This window comes from Octodon degus, unplaced genomic scaffold (genome assembly GCF_000260255.1).
Source record: "Octodon degus isolate 3935 unplaced genomic scaffold, OctDeg1.0 scaffold00003, whole genome shotgun sequence".
NCBI lineage: Eukaryota > Metazoa > Chordata > Mammalia > Rodentia > Octodontidae > Octodon > Octodon degus.
The window spans coordinates 11,614,237-11,632,028 of record NW_004524579.1 but is presented as its reverse complement, the minus strand read 5'-3'; the positions used below and the strand labels follow the sequence as shown (position 1 = coordinate 11,632,028).

The 17,792-nt window shown below is 38.4% G+C and overlaps 1 protein-coding gene across 2 annotated transcripts in view; it reads right to left on the bottom strand.

The window, feature by feature from the left end:
• Positions 1-17,792, bottom strand: part of Galnt1 (polypeptide N-acetylgalactosaminyltransferase 1) — a 97,204-nt gene that overhangs the window by 49,385 nt on the left and 30,027 nt on the right. For both annotated transcript variants that reach the window (XM_023714318.1, XM_004623589.2), the window contains exon 4: positions 3,101-3,267. In XM_023714318.1, coding sequence (XP_023570086.1) covers positions 3,101-3,267 — 167 coding nt within the window. The remainder of the gene's footprint in view (positions 1-3,100; positions 3,268-17,792) is intronic.

The following is a 17,792-nucleotide window of genomic DNA, read 5'->3' as shown; positions in this document are numbered from 1 at the left end:
GAGATGCTGGATGGAGGCTAGTCATGCAGTCTTCAATCAGAGAGGTTACATCATCACATTTGCAAGTAGCTCTGCATGTACTGTGGTGGACAGATGGGAAGATGTGAAACTGCGGAAAGACAGACTGGTTAGTTTATTTTAGCAGTCCAGGTGAGAAATAATGGAGACCCATATCTCATGAGTAGGAAAAAGCTGATTTATAAAGGAAAGCATTTGCTCTGGTTCCTCGGCCCAACAATTACCACTTAAGTAATGGTGCCAAAGAAAATTATGTCAAGTAATTCTCAGTCTGAGTAGCAAGCCTGCAATTTGAATTACAGGAAACAATACTGAGTTGTTCTCAGAGTTGAGCAGAGAGAGAGAGAGAGAGAGAGAGAGAGAGAGAGTCGAGAGAGACTGATTCTCTCTCTCTCTCTCTCTCTCTCTCTCTCTCTCTCTCTCTCTCTGGTCTTCACAGTAAAAGGAGGGCAGCTAGCTTATGTGACTTTCTTTATCATTTGTGGCTACACGCACATCTAATGAAGCCATATCCTACTATCTACATATCATTCCTGTGTACTCATAGAGCAAGAAAAAATCCAAAGGAAGAAATAGAAAAATAGTTTTATTTATGAAAACCATCTTTCCTTGAGGAATACTTAATTTAGTAAATATCAACACATAAGTAAACCAAGAAAAAAAATCTCTGTCAGGCTAAATGTTTGTAGGTCATGTGCTACATAATGAACATGTTGATCAACAGTGGACAACATTTATGATGGTAGTTGATAAACATCTTTCATCCTGTACAAACAACAATCAATTCAAAATGGGTCAAAGACCTTTGTATAATACCTGTACCACTGAAGCTGACAGGATAAAATTTAAGAGGAACACCTGACGCTACAGGCTCGGGGAAAGATATCCTAAAGAGGACTCCAACAGCATAGAAAGTAATATCAAAAAAATCAACAAATGGGACTATATCAGTTGAAGTTGCTTCATAAAAAGGAAAACAACAGAGTGAAGAGACAGCCTACAGAATGAGAGAAAATCTTTGCCAGTCCTCCTCCTCTTCGTGTGTGTGTGTGTGTGTGTGTGTGTGTGTGTGTGTGTGTGTGTTTGAGACAGGGTCTTGCCATGTAGTCAGTCCAGGCTGGTCTCAAACTTGCAACAATCCTCCTGCCTTAATCTTCCAAGTACTATAATTATAGGCCTGTGCCACTGCCAGTCACTCTTCTGACAGAAGGTTAATATCTAGAATATATAAGCACTCAAAAATTTAACACCAAAAAATAAAATAGCCCAATCAATGAGTAAACAAACAGAACAGACACTTCTCAAAAGAAGTACAAGTGCCCAATAAATAAGTGCAAAATATTCAGTTATCTTTAGCCATTAGGGAAATGAACGCAAACAGTACTGAGACTCCATCTCACCTCAGTCAGAATGGCTATCACAAAGAATATAAACAATAAATGCTAGCAAGGATATGGGGAAACAAGAGCCCTTCTACACTTCTGGAGGAGAATAAGTTGGTACAACCACTATGGAAACCAATATGGAGGCTCCTTAAAAAACTAAAAATACAACTACCATCTCATCTAGTTAAAATACTACTCCTTGGTATATATCTGAAGGCTACATCTAAAGTCGGCATACTATAGGAATATGTGCATACCACTGTTTACTGAAGCATAATTCACAATAGCTAAGATATTGAACCAGTCTGAGTGCCCCACACAGATGATGAATGAAAGATATACACACACATAATGGAATATTGTAGGAAGATGGTTGGATCTGGAGAATTTAATATGTATTATACGACTGGTATGTCTTGTATGATTATAAATTCTTTATTTTTCAAACAAATCACTTGCTTGTGCCACTGAACTATATTCCCAGCCCTAAATTGTATCTTTACTTAGGTTATGCACTTGAGAAAGTAGAACTCTATCTTATTCTATGATATAGAGAACTTACTATATATATATATATATATATATATATATACACACACACACACACACACACATATGTATATATAATAAAGAATTCTATATTATTCATATAATATGGTGAAATAAAATTTAAATTGTTATCAACACATAAATTGCACTAAACACTATTAATTATATATTCAGAGTGGGAACAGGAAGTGGGTATATAATACTGAAGCCATCTTAGCAAATACAATGACAGGACAGACAAAAAAGTTGAAGATATGAGGGATCATAAAGCTTAAACATAGTCAAGGAAGGAAGAAAAGGTATTTCTTTGTAATTCTCTCCAAATTCTTATGTGAACAGAAGACTACTGGAGGAACACATGCAGCCAATAATTCCTAAAAAGTTGTGTTATAGAAAAAAAATTGGGAAATACTGGGTTTCTGAGTTTAACAAGTATCTTTATTGATGGCTTATATGTTTTTTAATAGTACTCTCTAGTGTGAAATCTCCAAGAATTCAGAAAAAGTACAGCACTCCTAAGGTGCCTTTGATTAATATCAAAAGTGTTTCATGAATCAGGTTATGAGACTGGAAGTTTGCAAAAAATTCTGACTCTGCTATTTGGGAAAAAGTCATCATAGACATGGTGATGTTAGAGTGACATTATGTAACATCTGTCTTAATCTTTCAACGCACCTAGCTATGAATGATTCTGAAACTCATAAATGAAGATAACAGGGAAAGTTTAGAACATAGGAAGAATTAAGGTTCTTTCACTTTAGAGTTCATTTTGTTGTCAAAGATACTGTACTTCCTATTATACACAGAACTAAATTTCTCCACTGATGTAAGCAGGATCTAGTTTTTTTCCACTAACTCAGGGCTACAGCTTCCTACAGAAAAAATTCTAACAAAATTATGTGGGTTTTTTTTAACTGTTATACATCAACATTTATATTGTAAAGCATTCTTTCTTTCCAAAATAAGATTAAGACACAAATGAAATACTTAAAATGCTTTTTCAAGCATTTCACAACAGTATACCTTTCCACACATGAATGAGTCCAAATGCCCCAAACATTTTTAAGTTAAAAATTACAGCAACTATATTATAAACTGTTAGTGACAAAGAGTATAGTATGTTATTGGTATTAAAAATTAAAATTTACCTCTTTCACTGGCATCATCTACTAGGACAATTTCTTCTACCATGTGTCTTGGTGAGCGATTAATGACACTATGAACAGTTCGAAGAAGTGTGCTCCAGGCCTCATTGTGGAAAACAATCACCACACTTGTTGTTGGAAGATTATCTGGATACACCTTTGTTTTACACCTAGAGACAAAGCAAATGGCTTTATAAAAAGTGACTGTTAAGATACATAATAAATGGTCTAGAAGGGGTGATAGAACAGTAAGAACTGTTTGCTCTAGGGGTGAGATTCTTAGTTTTCATTTATTTAAATTTTGGTTAATCATGTATGTTTAATAAATAGTACCTAAAGTAATATACTTAAATTAAAATATTTTTTATTTGTGTAAAATTACTTTAAAGATGTCACTTTCATGTATTCTTAAAATTAGGCAGCTCTTCCTGACGAATGTTTTTGGCTGACTTACTTTTTTTTTTTTTGGTTGACTTAATTTAACAGAGAATAAATTAAGAATATATTGTTAGTCCCAAACTAAATGTTTATCAACAATCCAATTAAACAAGAATAAATCAGAGCTGTTAAGGGTATACAGTTCAACAATCCAGACAAAAATAAAACTTTCAGGAATGAAGAACTAAATCACAGTTACTGAGTAGTTCCTATACACCACTCTCAATCTCCCTAGAAAGTCTTTTTTAAATTTTTTTTTTTTTTTTTTTGCAGAACCAGGGATTGAACTCAGGCCCTTGCGCTTGCCAGGTAAGCACTTACTCTACTGAGCCATCTCCCTGGCCCTCTAGAAAGTCTTTAATGCAGATAGGTGGAGCCACATGTCACAGATGACAAGCTGAGGACAGTGACAGTGTGAAGGCAGCAGGGCCTGACTGAAAACTCAAAAGCTGAGGCTCTGTTGACCAAATTCTTGATAATCAAATATCAGTATGCACTTACCACTAACAACACCTAATGCCATCACCAGAAAGACTAAAAACACCTGAAATACAATCACGCAAACTCAACACACTAAATTGTATGCTTCCAGGCTTTGTTAGGTAACATGGTCTCTTCTTTCAAGACTGTTGGCTAGAATACAGGTTAGACTGCAAACTACCAGAGAACAGTAACAGTAAACAATCAGGTAGCAAAGGGTACATTTTGGAACATAAGATGCCTAAAGAGTATGCCTACAACTCTTGTAGGAATCTACAATTTTAATAGCTACAGTAGTCTCTTTTTTTCCCCTTCCTCTTTCAGGCTCTCAAACCTTATGCTCCCCAAAATGGACAAAGAGAAGAAGGGAGGGGACATGAGCAAAACACCAAGCAGAACTTTCTCCAACAACCCTACTGACAGAACACTTAACTGCAGAGTCATTCCTGGCCACTGGAAGAAAAGGAAAAGATCAAGGGGAAAAAAGGTGACATAGTAAAGGGGCTTAACGGAGAAGCCTGAGAAGTCACTATAGGTCCCCCATATACTCTGTTCCTCCTCTCTCCCAGAGAAAAAGCAGAAACTAGAGGTTTCTGCTGTCCTTTATGACCTCTCCATGCTCTTCACTACTGCCAAGACAGCCACTCCTGTCAGTATGCCCTCTGCCCCACACTGCCCACATCCCTTCTGTCTAGCCTCCAGCCTTAGAAGACTTGAGCCTCCCTGCCACTTCACTGTAAGATCTACCAGAAGACCCACACAACCTTCTACCTTCTTGATAGTTCCTCCTTCCAAACATGGACTGAAGGGTGGAGCCCAAAACAGTAGCTGCCTAGGATGTAAGAGACAATATGTGTTCTTAATACTCCTAATAATATAATTTCGTTTGTTTGTTTGAGACAGGGTCTTGCTATGTAGCTCAGGGTGCCTTTGAACTATGTAGTCAAGCTGGCCTCAAAGGTGTGGCTACCCTCTTGGGTCAGCCTCCTGAGTGCTGGGATTATAGGCGTGTACCACCACTCCCAGCTGCTAATACTATTTTTGAAATAATTCCCAACTGAAACTCTGTTATAGCTGGTAGGGTGGTACATGCCTGTAATCCTAGCCACTTGTGAGGCTGATACAGGAGGATCATAAGTTTGAGACCCAGGCAATTTAGTGAGATCCTGTCTCAAAATGAAAGCATAAAAATATGGCCATATATATATAGCTCAATGGTCCCTAGGTTCAAACCCTAGTAACCATTGAAAACCCAAAGCAAACAAAAACTCCCTGTAATTATTAACATTAAATATATATTAAGAAATTAATAATATGCTCTGAATGCCTCAGTGGCCAAGCCAAGATACACAGCATTTTTGTGGGAGAACACATCCAGAATGCCCAACTTGCAGAGATTAGAGCAACACTGTGAAGTCAGGAATTGGCCTGTCTATAAGTAATGGGGGCTCACAGAGTTTCTTACATTATTTAGTTGAGTCATATTGTGTCATATGTGATCTTTTCCCACAAATTAATCCTTACTATAGTAAACTGAAAGAGAAAGCAGTCAAAGTGATTTCAAGCTGCTGACTTACTAAATCAACAAAAACCAAGTAAGACACTTGGAAAGATGATTAGGTAAAACGCAGTGTACAAATGGCACCATTAGCAATGTCCATGGCTAGGCAGCAGAAAGGAAAAAGACAAAGTCTGCAAATAGTAGGTTCTGCAGAAAAAAAAATATAATAATCTGGTTTTATTTACTGATAAAAGATTAAAGAATTCTAAATTTGTAAGGAAAAGAAATGAGTATAAGAATATAGAGAGTGCTTCTTAGTCCTCAAATTTACATTAGTAATCCCATATAAGGTTACTGGAATTCTAGTGAGTTAATTCCAATCTACTGCTTTCAGTGCAACCCATGGTGAGAATAAAAGCACTAAAGCGTATCTGTAGTCATGGGGAGCCAAGGGGGTCCTAAGTCCAGCCATGATGATGGCTACCAAGAGCAAAGGCCTTGATTCAGGGTCAAACCTGGGTTTTATTAATTCATAAAGAAAGGAGGGGCTTGAGATTAAGTGACTCTGAGAACGGCGGGAAGGTAAGTACTGTGGCCTGAGCAGGAGGCCTGAAATCACCTCTGCAACATGTAGAGAAGGCTATGTAGAAAGAGTAATCTGACCACTACGAGTCCAAGCTGTGCAGTGAGACCCTATACCACAGAAAGAGAGAGAGAGAAAGAGAGAGAGAGAGAGAGAGAGAGAGAGAGAGAGAGAGAGAGAGAGAGAGAGAGATCTGCATAACACAACTGAGGTAGAATGTAATGTTTTGTGATTGGCGCCTCAGCTCTGATATGTAATCTTTTATACCCTGGGAAGTCACAGCCTCTTACCTGAAGTCTCAATCCTAGTGAATAGCATGGAGCACAGCTCTGCATTCGGCTCACCTCAGCTCACAGGTGTTTTATCTGGGAGCTACCAGGGTGGAGGGGTATGGGACAATGACACACTGCCCTGCTGTCTTTACTTCAGAGACCATACACACATCAGCACCTTGCTGCTTAGAGCCAGTTGAAGGGAAAAGGAAAAGTCCTAGCCAACTATGCACACATCGATAGAAGGAAACAGAGCCAGGTTCAGCCTAAGTGGAGACAACTGCTCCTCTTTCCAGGAAAGTCACTCAGGTGTTTCTCCACCTAAGATTAGAGGGAGGGGTGTGGTAGTGCAAATATGTAAGCTCAGTACTCTGGGAGGCAGAGGCAGGAAAATTCCCAAGTCTGAGCTCATGCCAACTTCAGAAACTTAGCAACCTAGCAAGACCTTGTCTCAAAATAAAAAAAAAATACACAAAATGGCTGGGGATGTAGCTCAGTATAAAGGCCTCCATTCAATCTCTGGTAACACCCCTCCCCAAAAAACCAAACAACAAAATCAAAGAGGGAAGAGTCAAAAAGAGAAGAAATGCAGGGATGGGGTTTTGAGCCCCAGCACCACATGTCGCCTCAGCTCTGCCCAAGAGCACAATGAGCTGGTGGCTGAATCCAGGTATGGTGGTGCATGCCTGTAATCCCAGCACAGGGGAGGCTAAAAACATGAGGCTCAGTCCAGGCTGCATAGTGAGACCTTGTACCAAATACACAAAAGAGAAAGAAAGAGAAGCAAAAAGCCAGGCATGGTGGCACACATCAGTAATCTCTGCACTTGGAATCTGGGGCAGGAGGATCATCAGAAGTTTGAGGCCAGCCTGGAATCCATAGTGAGCTCAAGGACGGCCTAAGTTATATAGCAAGATCCTGTCTAAAAAAAACCATGAAAGGGAGAAACAAAATTAGGATATTGAAGAGTAAAAGACAAAAAATAAATAACAGTCTACATCAAATGGCTAAACTTAATCATTCAGAGATGTAATGAATTCATAAAGAATATTCTCCCAAAGCAAATAAAAAAACATAAAACACAAGAAAATGTCTCAATATTTCAGAACAGATATGCAAATGTACATATACACACAGCCCTTCCTTGAGAGCCATTACGCACTGAGAAGAGCCAAAGAACCTTCTAGCAATGGAGAAGCCACCCCTCTACATAAAAATAGTCCGGTTATGGCTCTGGGTGTCTTGCTAGCATTTGTTTTGGAAATGTGCTGGTGGCAGAAGGGAGCACAGCTTTTGGGGGGCTAGTGGGAGGTTACATAGGGCTCTGCACTCAGAAAGAACAAATACAGTCCTAGCAGGACCCTGGCTAGTTTTCTTGAGATGGGTGTTATAAAAGAGCAAGCCTGACCCACAGTCTCTCTAGCTTCCTATTCTTCCATGTGATTATCTCTCTCACACATGCTCCTGTCATGATGGCCTTTGCCACGCTGTTCATAGACTTTTAGCCTCCAAAACTGTGAGCTAAATAACCCTCTATTTTTTTTAAGAGTACCAAATGTCTGGTTTTTTAAAAAAAAAAAAAATTCTGTAGTGGAAGATGGACTAATGGACTGTGGGGGGGGGGTGCATGTATGTGTGTCGGTGTGTGCATGTTCTAGAAAGTTCATTGGACACAGAGCTAAAGATGAGTAGGAAGATCATAAGCAGTGGTGGACACAGCTGTCTTCTACCCTGTCCTAACTCAAGTTCTTCACACTCAGTTACGAAAACTAGCCAGTGTAAATTCATGCTAATTTTTTAAAGTTATATATGAGCTGGGGAGGTAGTTTGGCAGTCTAAGCATCTGCCTGGCAAGCACAAGATCCTAAGTTCAATCCCTGGTACAAAAAAAAAAAAAAACACCGAAAAACAAAAATATGGCCGGGAAGATGGCTCAATAGAATAAGTGCTTCCCTGGCAAGTGCAAGGGCCTGAGTTCAATCCCCGGTTCCGAAAAAAAAAAACAAAAACCAAAGTTACAAAAACGTATAGATATAAAGCAAGGTATAGAATTAGGAGGAAGGGAGGAAAGGAAGAATCTTTATATTTTGCTGAAATAAAATATATGTAACAAAACACTGGCAAATCCAATTATGTGGGTGAATGAATTTCCACAAAATAAATGCATCGAACAGCATTCACTAGCATTTTCCTTTATCTCCCTTCTCTACTAGACTTTTAGCATTATAGGTGAATTCTGCCTGTTAATAAAGCAGCAGTTCTTAAACTTTTAGACCTATAAGCCCTTTACACATTTAGAAACCGAGAGCCCCCAACTTTTGTTCATGTGGGTTACGTCTAGTGATATTTACCATGCTATAAACTAAGACAGAGAATCTAAAAAAAAAACAATCCATAAATATATAAGGCATTAGCTATAAGAGCTGATTCATCAAGGCATGGTGGTGCAAACCTGTGATCCCAGCACTCAGGAGGCCGAGGCAGGAGGACTGCCATGAGTTCAAGGCCAGCCTGAACCACACAGCAAGACAAATCTAAGAGAAAGAGCGAGAGAAGATTTCATCACAGTTATGCAGTGAACCCATTATCTATTTACTGCCTCTCAGCTCCAAACAGTTCTTTCATTACCATCTTTTGCAGCTGGTATGCTGTCAATAAAGGGTATTGGAGGGACACTACAGGTGGAAGAAATCTTTCTTTCTGGTTCCCTTGTGCTTTGATTTGTTTTCCTCTCCTCCTAATGTACCTGCTAGGGTACTGTGGTAACCCAGAAGCATTTGATAAACTTCTCTGCCAATCAGTGAGTTGTAATGAGACCTTCTCCAAAGAGTCCCACCTTCTCCAAAGAGTCTCCAAAGATTCTCCAGAGTTTTGTCAGCATAAAAATAGGCAGATTCTCAGTGAGTCTCCCAGGCAACCTAACAGTGGGCTTCCCAGTCTTGGCTCCTGCACTCTGGACAGGAAGGTCCTATTTGCTAGTTCTGATTTCTTTCCCTAATGCACACCTAAATGTATTTCCTGCTGGTTAGATCTGCTTACTGGTACTCATTCTGGAAGGTAATGTATACTGGATCAAGTCAAGGGAAACCATGAAAACTTTTCTGCTGCCCAGTGAACTCCAATGTCTGACTCTCAGCCTGCAGGAGGGGGCTTCCCTGCCTGGACGTTAGTATTTTTCCAGTCTGGACTATTATGCATAGTGCTGTGATCATCACTCACGTCAATGTCTTCTGGTGACTATTCACTTCTACATTGTTGAGAAATAGGGATGAATAAGCTGATCTTTAGTAGATGCTGTGAAATTATTCCTTAGAGCAGTTGTAACAATTCATACTCTTTCTGGCAGTGTGTTAAGACTCCAAGTCAACCTTTGGTTTTATGTTATTTTTCATCAAATGACTTGGCGGAGGTAATTCCTATGATGTTTAACACATACACGGAGTCCCAGAGCCACCACAATTATCAGGAATAGAACAGCCCCATCTCCTCAAAGAGCTCTCATTTTAGTCACACCCGGCCTCTACACTTAACCTGTGGCAGGTATCTTTCCTCTATTCTTACAGTTTTATAGTTTGTAAATGCCACATGAATGAGCCACACGGTATACAATCTCTGACACTGGTTTCTTTCACTCACTATAGTGTCTCTGCCATACATTCAAGATCTTATATGTATCAGTAGTCTATTACTTGTATTGCTGAATATTATATTATTGCTTTATCCATTTATCTGTTGTTTCCAGACTTTGGCTATTATGAAGTTGCTATAAATATTCACATGTAGATTTTTATGTGACTGTGTTCATCATTTCTTTAGGATAAATGCCCAGTAATGGGTCCACTGGATTGCATGGTAAATACCTTATCAAAAAACTACCACTTTGCCAGGGAGATTACCATTTTTCTTTCCCACCAGAAATATGGGAGTTCCAATTAGTCTGAATCTTTGTCAGCATGTCATATTAATTTTTTATTTTATTCTTTAAATAGGTAAAGTGGTATCTCATAATAGCTTTTCTTTTTTAAATTCTTTTGATATAGGGTCATGCTACATATTTCAGACTCGTAGTGATCTTCCTGTCTCAGCATCCCTAACTCTTAGGATTACAGGAATGTGTCACCACACCCAGGTTCGGGGCCAGCACTGTATATGGGATCAAACTCAGGACACTGTGCTTGTGAGGCAGGCGCTTAGATGTCTAGACCTCCGAGCTATCTCCCTAGCCCTCAATATAGTTTTACTTGGCGTTTTCAGAAGTCTTTTGTCTAACTTTTACTGTGTTAATTTTAAGAATTGTATTGTGTATTTAAAATTTTAAAGTTCTTCAATATCCTGGATATAAGTCTGCTTTGATATGGGGTTTATAAATATTTTAATTCTAAAGCTTGTTTTTTCCTTTTCTTTGTAGTGTCTTTAGCAGAGTGAATTTAAAAATCTGATAAAATTCAACCTATCATCCTTTTTCTTTTATGAAATCATGATGTTGGTATCACATATAAATACTTTTTTTTAAAACTCCAGGCCAAGAATATTTTCTCCTAAAAGCCAAAAATTTTTAGTTGTTAAGTATTAGATCTATGGAGTCAGGGATATAACTAAGCAGCCCAGCATCTGTCTGGCAAGAGTGAGGCCTCAAGTTCGATTCTTGGTACCAGGAAAAAAAAAAAAAAAGAACAAACAGATTTAGATTAATAATTCAATTTAATTTTTATGTAACACGAAATTTAGGTTGATACATTTTTAATACTAATGTCTAGTAATTCCAACACCATCTGTTGAAAAGATAACCTTTTTCTGTTGAGTATTTTACAACTGGATCAAAACATCAAGCAGCCATATCTTAGGAATCTATTTATTTTATTTTTTTTTCCATAATTTTATTGATAAACAAATAGCAATGAGACAATTTCAAATCAAATTGGTAGGACAGTTTCAATAATTCACACATTGCATACATTCTTCCTAGTGGTTATCTTAGGAATCTATTTATAAACTCTATTCTGTTTCACTAATCTGTATCTCGTTGCCAATATAATATTGTTTTGAATGGTGTAGCTTTTTACAGTCTCTAAATTGGCTGCTGTATGCTTTCTACCTTTATTCTTTGTTTTCAAAATTATCTTAGGTAGTCAGCATCTTTGCCTTTCTGAATTTTTTACTCCCTCATTGGTACTTAAATGAGATTGCATTAAGCATAAACATCAATTAAGGGAGAGCTAAGGCTTTAGTTCCCTTGCTCTGCTGCACACTTCATAGGACTGTCTTGTATTCTAACCCAAATGGCAAGACAGAAAAAAGCAAGCAACAGCAAGCCTACCAATGCTGCACAGACCAGACCTGCTCTGGTCAGAAAGAGAAATTACACCCCCCACCACCCCACAACTTGAGTTGCTTGACTGGGTACAAGCCTTCCCTTGCTGTGCTGCCTGAAGCTGCAATAGCACAGGCGACAAAGAGGGAGGGCAAAAGCAGCCTCCTCTCCTCCCACCCTTTGTTGTTTCTTGGACCAGAAAGAGGGACCCTCTCTGGGAACTTCTTTTCTTTCTGCACCAAATGCGCACTTCTGAAGATCAGGCTGCCTTCAGTAGAATGCTGAATAAAAACAGTGAGATCTGGGATTCCATGCTTCTGATCCTGGGAGAAAAGCTTTCAGTCTTTCACTATTAACTATGGCATGACACTAAAAACACAATTCATATGAGAAACAGGTGATAAATTTGACTTTAAAATCAAAATTTTCTGGGCTTCCAAAGGCACTATATAAAGGCAATTTTTAAGTTAAAAATGGGAGAAAGCATGAGTAAATATTTATGTGGTAAAGGATTTGTATCAGGAATACATAAAGAACTTTTACTATTTATTAGGAAGAAAATCTAATTAAAATAAGCAATTAATTTGAAGACATTTCCTTATAGATAATGGTCAGGAAGGACATGAAAAGTTCATTGTTTCGTTAGCAGAAAAATGTAAATTAAAAATCACAGTGAGATTACCACTTCACATCATTCAAATAGTATAGTAAAAAAAGACCAAAAAAACCTAACAAGGATGTGGAAAAACTACACTCATAACATTGCTGGTAGGAATAAATAGAAATGGTTCAGTTACTTTTGAAAAATTTGCTAATTTCTTAAATAGACAAACAGTTATCAAGGGACACACCAATTCCATTCTTAGGAGTTTGCCTTTAAAAAAAGACTTAAAACTTATATCCACACAAATTCTTAGCAATATAAGTTGTAAGTGACAGAAAGCAGGAACAACCCAAATGTCTTATCAGCTGGTGACCAGAGAAACAAAATGTGGCACAGCCATGCAATGGAATAACACCAGGCATAAAAAAGAACAAAGGATGCATGCTAAAACATGTATGATTCTCAAAAATATTCTACTGAGGGAAAGAATCTAGACACAAAGGACATAATACATGGCTTATTTATATATCAGAAAAGGCAAATCTAAACAGACTCCATTAGTTATAATCTAAGCATGGGCTGCCAAGATAGGACACAGAATGACTACCAATACACAGAAGAGATTTTGGGGTGATAAAAAATTTCTAAAACTGGTAGTAGCTGACTAACCCTACTGGCTACAAATCACTGAGTAGCACGCTGTGAATGGGCATACTTTTTGGTTCCAGGGAAGATTTCCATTTTTTTCATTCTGTCCATCAAGGTGAGTAGAACTATAAATCTGGATACAATTCAAGAGCAGCTAATCGAGGGGACTATAAAAGTTAAATAGTAACAAATCCATGGGAGAAGGAGACCAGAATTCAAAGTTCCACCGACTCAGTGGTGAGTTTTCCATTTTGTCCCCTCTGGCACCAGCCATCCGACACTCACATACACCCAAATCAGAAGTGTGCACTGGACACACAAGGAAAGCATCCATGAGAAGCCCTCTCTGGTCTAAAGAATGAGGACATGGTATCTTAAAAATCAGAGAAAGTAGGAAAAACTCTTTTCTTCTTTTCTATCTTATCAATTTTAAGATGCACTAGAGAGGATCAGTGAACCTATGAGCAAGTGGGATGTGTGTAAAGATCAGAATTACCTGAGCAATTTTGTAATTTTTATCAAAGTTGTACACATATGTATGTGCTTCAAGAATGCCCATGAAGGGCTGATGAGATAGCTCTGTGGTCTAAGCTCCTGCCTGGCAAGCACAATGACTCGAGTTCAATCCCTGTACCCATGCCATGCGGGCCCTGAAACTGGCTGTGGTGGCACATGCCTGTTATCCCAGTGCTGGAAGACTGAGACAGTAGGATCACTATGAGTCCAAGCTGCATAGTGAGACCATGTATCAAATAAATAAATGAATAACCATGAAGAAGATATCCTGCTGACTTACCACCCCCCCCTTTTTTAAAAAATGTATTTAGTACTGGGATTATAGGGTCTCACTACACAGATTGGACTCATAGTGATTCTCCTGTTTTCAGCTTCCCAAATGCTGGGATTACAGGCGCATACCACCACACCCAGTCTCATTAGCCTTCTCAGTGCGCACTGGGAGTGGGGCCAGCAAGGCATGCTGGGGATTGAACCCCGGCCCCTGTGCCTGTCTAAGCAGGCTCTTTAGTCCACTGAGTTATTTGGCTGGCCCTAACTTACTTCTAATTAGCTTCATGAAACTGTATCAAGAGTTTCAGATGCATTATTCACTTACAATAACCCTAAGCTAGAGGTGTTACTCTCCCAGTTTTACAAATGAAGAATCCAGAGGGTTAGAGAAATAAAGTAGTTGGCCCAACATGGCAGTTATTAAGTGAGAATACTACAAAGTGATTTCAGAAATTATGACAAAATTTATGCTATTCATCAATCATCCATTTATGTCAAAGATTACAGTATGAAAGAGCCCAGAAAAGATTTACGAAGTTTCCAAACAAGGTGAAATGCACATGTAATCCAATCCTCTTCTCCACGTCTCCTCTCAGTTATGATTTCCACATATTTCTTGTCACCCACTAAATTTAGTCTTTTACTAACTTTTACCAAAAACAACTCTGTATTTCATAAGAAATCTGGCTACCTGACAGAGAGTGTTAGGCAGTATTACAAATTTCTCTTCTAGAGTACTCACATTCAGATTAACATCAACTGAGATTAATAATAAAAACAATGGCAAAGCACAGTGATTAAGAGCATGTGTTTTGTCATGGAGATTAAGATCAAATTCCATTTGGGTCACTTATAACTTAAAATCATCTAATCTAAGACCGAGTTTCCTCATCAGTAAACTGAGCACACTACTATGACTTTGCTCAATTGTTTATATATGATAAAGTGTATAGTAAATAATTAGCACTTAAAAATGGTACCTTTCAACATATACAAGTAGTTACATGAGACGGATATGACATCTGGAGAGAGCTGGAATTTGTCTTGCATCCTTGCCCTAAGCTCACACATCATAAAGGTTATTCAGCGATTGTTACTTCTACTTAACAGTGAGACAGTGCCATTTTTTCTCCCAATTTCCTTCACGAAATATGCCTCCAAAGACCCTCTGTGGTAGTAAACATTCCCAGAGGACAAGATGATCTGAACACAAGCTACCTATTCCACCAACTGAGTCCAGGCCCTAAAACAAACAAGGCTTTTGGGGGATTCAAAAAAGTGGTGAAAAACTCACTCTCTAGGAGCTGCTGCACACTGTCCTTTCAGGTTGAGGAAATGGTCTGCAAAAGTATATGCTGACCAGGCCTGCCTAGTTTTATGTGAAGATAATTTAATGCGAGTCTGTATTTCTCATGTACTTTGGAAGGCAGGTTGTAAGCAGCAGAAAAAAGAAAGAAGGAAAAGCCCCATTCGGAGTCAGGTTCTACTGAGAGTCACTTGGAGCTCCACCTCACTCCCTCAACAGAGGCCTCTCTAAAACCTAGTGTTAAAATATCTCTAGGAAACATTTGAAGTACAAGTCCTCTTTCTACCCTTGCTGTTGTCCTTATTTTACAGGTAAGGATTCTTAGTACAGAAAAGTCAGATAACACAAAGGCAGTAAATGGCATGGCAAGACCTGGGCTTTGGCACTACGAAGATATTAACAAGAATTAATCTAGGGACAATCCTAAAAGGAACAAAGGAAAAAAAAGAGGTCCAATATATATATACAAATAGGTCCAGAAGAATAGGTTGGAGAGAATAGTGAAATAGCAGTATTTGAGGAATGTTTCAGCCCTGAAAAATAATATGAATGCTCAGATCAAAAGCATATTATGTTCACTCAGTATGTTGACAAATAAAGAAAAATCTACACACTGAAAGCTAAGCATAGCATGTCCAGGGCTATTGCTAAAGGAATAAAATTCGAACCTACTGCTGTATTAGTAAACACTACCAATTAGAAGAGCAAGGAAAAAGTTTTAAAGATAATAAATAAAACTACAACTATTAGGGGCTGGGGAGATAGCTCATTAGAATAAGCACTTGCCTGGCCTGCACAAGGTCCTGAGTTTAATCCCCCGTCCCGCAAAAAAAAAAAAAAAAAAAAAAAACCTATAATTATTAGGTCAAGCTTTATGAATCTCTTGCTCAACTTAGCTTTGCACTAGTTTTGCATCTCTGAGCTGCTACGCCTGGTTAAAGAGAACATATGACCATGCGGAAGGTATCATTTTATGTTTACAACCACGAACCATAAATAGGCTCTCAGTACTCTCCAGCAGTATTAACTGCTCTTGCTAATGAACTTTTTCAAATCCTTTCACATCTGCCATAGACTTCCAACGTCTCTCACCCTGTTAGAAACCTTGTTTCTGATTTAACAACAGCAACAACAACAAACTGTCAGAAGAGAACTTCCATAGTCTCATCAACACATATACAATTACATGCACTGGTATCATGAACATCGTGCTTTTTCCTGTTATTGTGCCTGGACTATCCCTGTTCTTGTCTAAAGCCAACTACACACCTAATCACATTCAAGGAAGGCTCTTGATATAGTATTTCCCTCTCAAAGTTTTCCTCAGTTGGATTGTTATTATCAACATGCAAACACACTGTACTACATGTTGTCTTTAAAAAGGGAAAAAGGAAAAATCTCCCTTAACAGTTGCCTCCCACTCATTCCTAAACTGATGTTATTACGAGGTATAACAGAGAGCACACAACATAAATCTGAGCTGACTCTGTACCATACAGCAAATGTCACCACTCAGTGAGAACTAAAACCTCGCCAGCAGCCTTTGTGTTTCCTCCCCAACAGTAATCAGATACTATTCATATGCTTTAGTTGTGACCTTCCCAGAAACAGCATTATTCTATATATATTCTTGCATGACTATTTTGCTCATTATAATGGCAGTACTATTCCTCTGTGGTACGTCTTCAGTTATTGTTCTTTTTGACTGCTATAAAACATTCTATCGTAGGAATATACCACATTCTATTGTTGACTGGCACTTAAGTGCTTTTCAACGTGCAGTCAATACAGTGTTGCTGTAAATACTTTTGTCCTTGTCTCTTGCTGCATAAACACATGCAGTTTTTCTATGACTAGGAGTAGCAGTGCTAGGCCATGAAGAATATAATGCTCATTTGTGTAGATGCTGATGTGTTTTTCAATACAGCTGTGCCAGTTTATATTTCAATGGCATATGAGTGTATGAAGTGGTATGCCTTGTGGTTTTTCTAATTACTAATGAGTTTGAGTACTTTGTCATGTTTATCATCATTTGAATAAATCAATCTTTTTTTTGATACTCAAACTTCTCAATCATTTTTGGATTTTTTTTCATACTGATATGTAGGAATTCTAGGGGCCGGGGAGACGGCTCAGTGGAATAAGCGCTTCCCTGGCAAGTGCAAGGGTCTGAGTTCAATCCCCGGTTCCGCAAGGAAAAAAAAAAAAAAAAGATATGTAGGAATTCCTGTATTTCTGGGTTTCAGTACTTCACTGGTTATGAATGCCACACACATCTTCAGTAATTTCACTTAGTGCAGTTTTGTTTTACATTCCTCTTTTTAGTGAACAGACAGATTCAATGGGGGCTGAGGTCTAGCTCAGTGATACAGTGCTTGCCTGGTGTGCACAAGTATCTGGGTTCAATCCTTCAGACAGTTACACACACACACACACACACACACACACACGTGAGAGGGAGAAAGTCTAGTTTAGCATATATTTTCCTATTATTATCATCATTACTGCTTTTTGTGTCCTGTATAAGAAATCTTGCTGGCCATGGCAGCACATGGCTGTAATCCCAGCAACTATGCCAGACTGGATGACACAGTAAGTTCAAGGCCAGCCTGAACTATATAGCAAGATCCTATCTCAAAAAGAAAAAAGAAAAAAAAAAAAAAGAACAAAGCAATCTTTCAGGGCCTTGGAGTATAGTCAGTTGCAGAGTACTTTTCTAGTATGTACAAGGCCCTAGGCTTGATCCACAGCATTCCTAATACG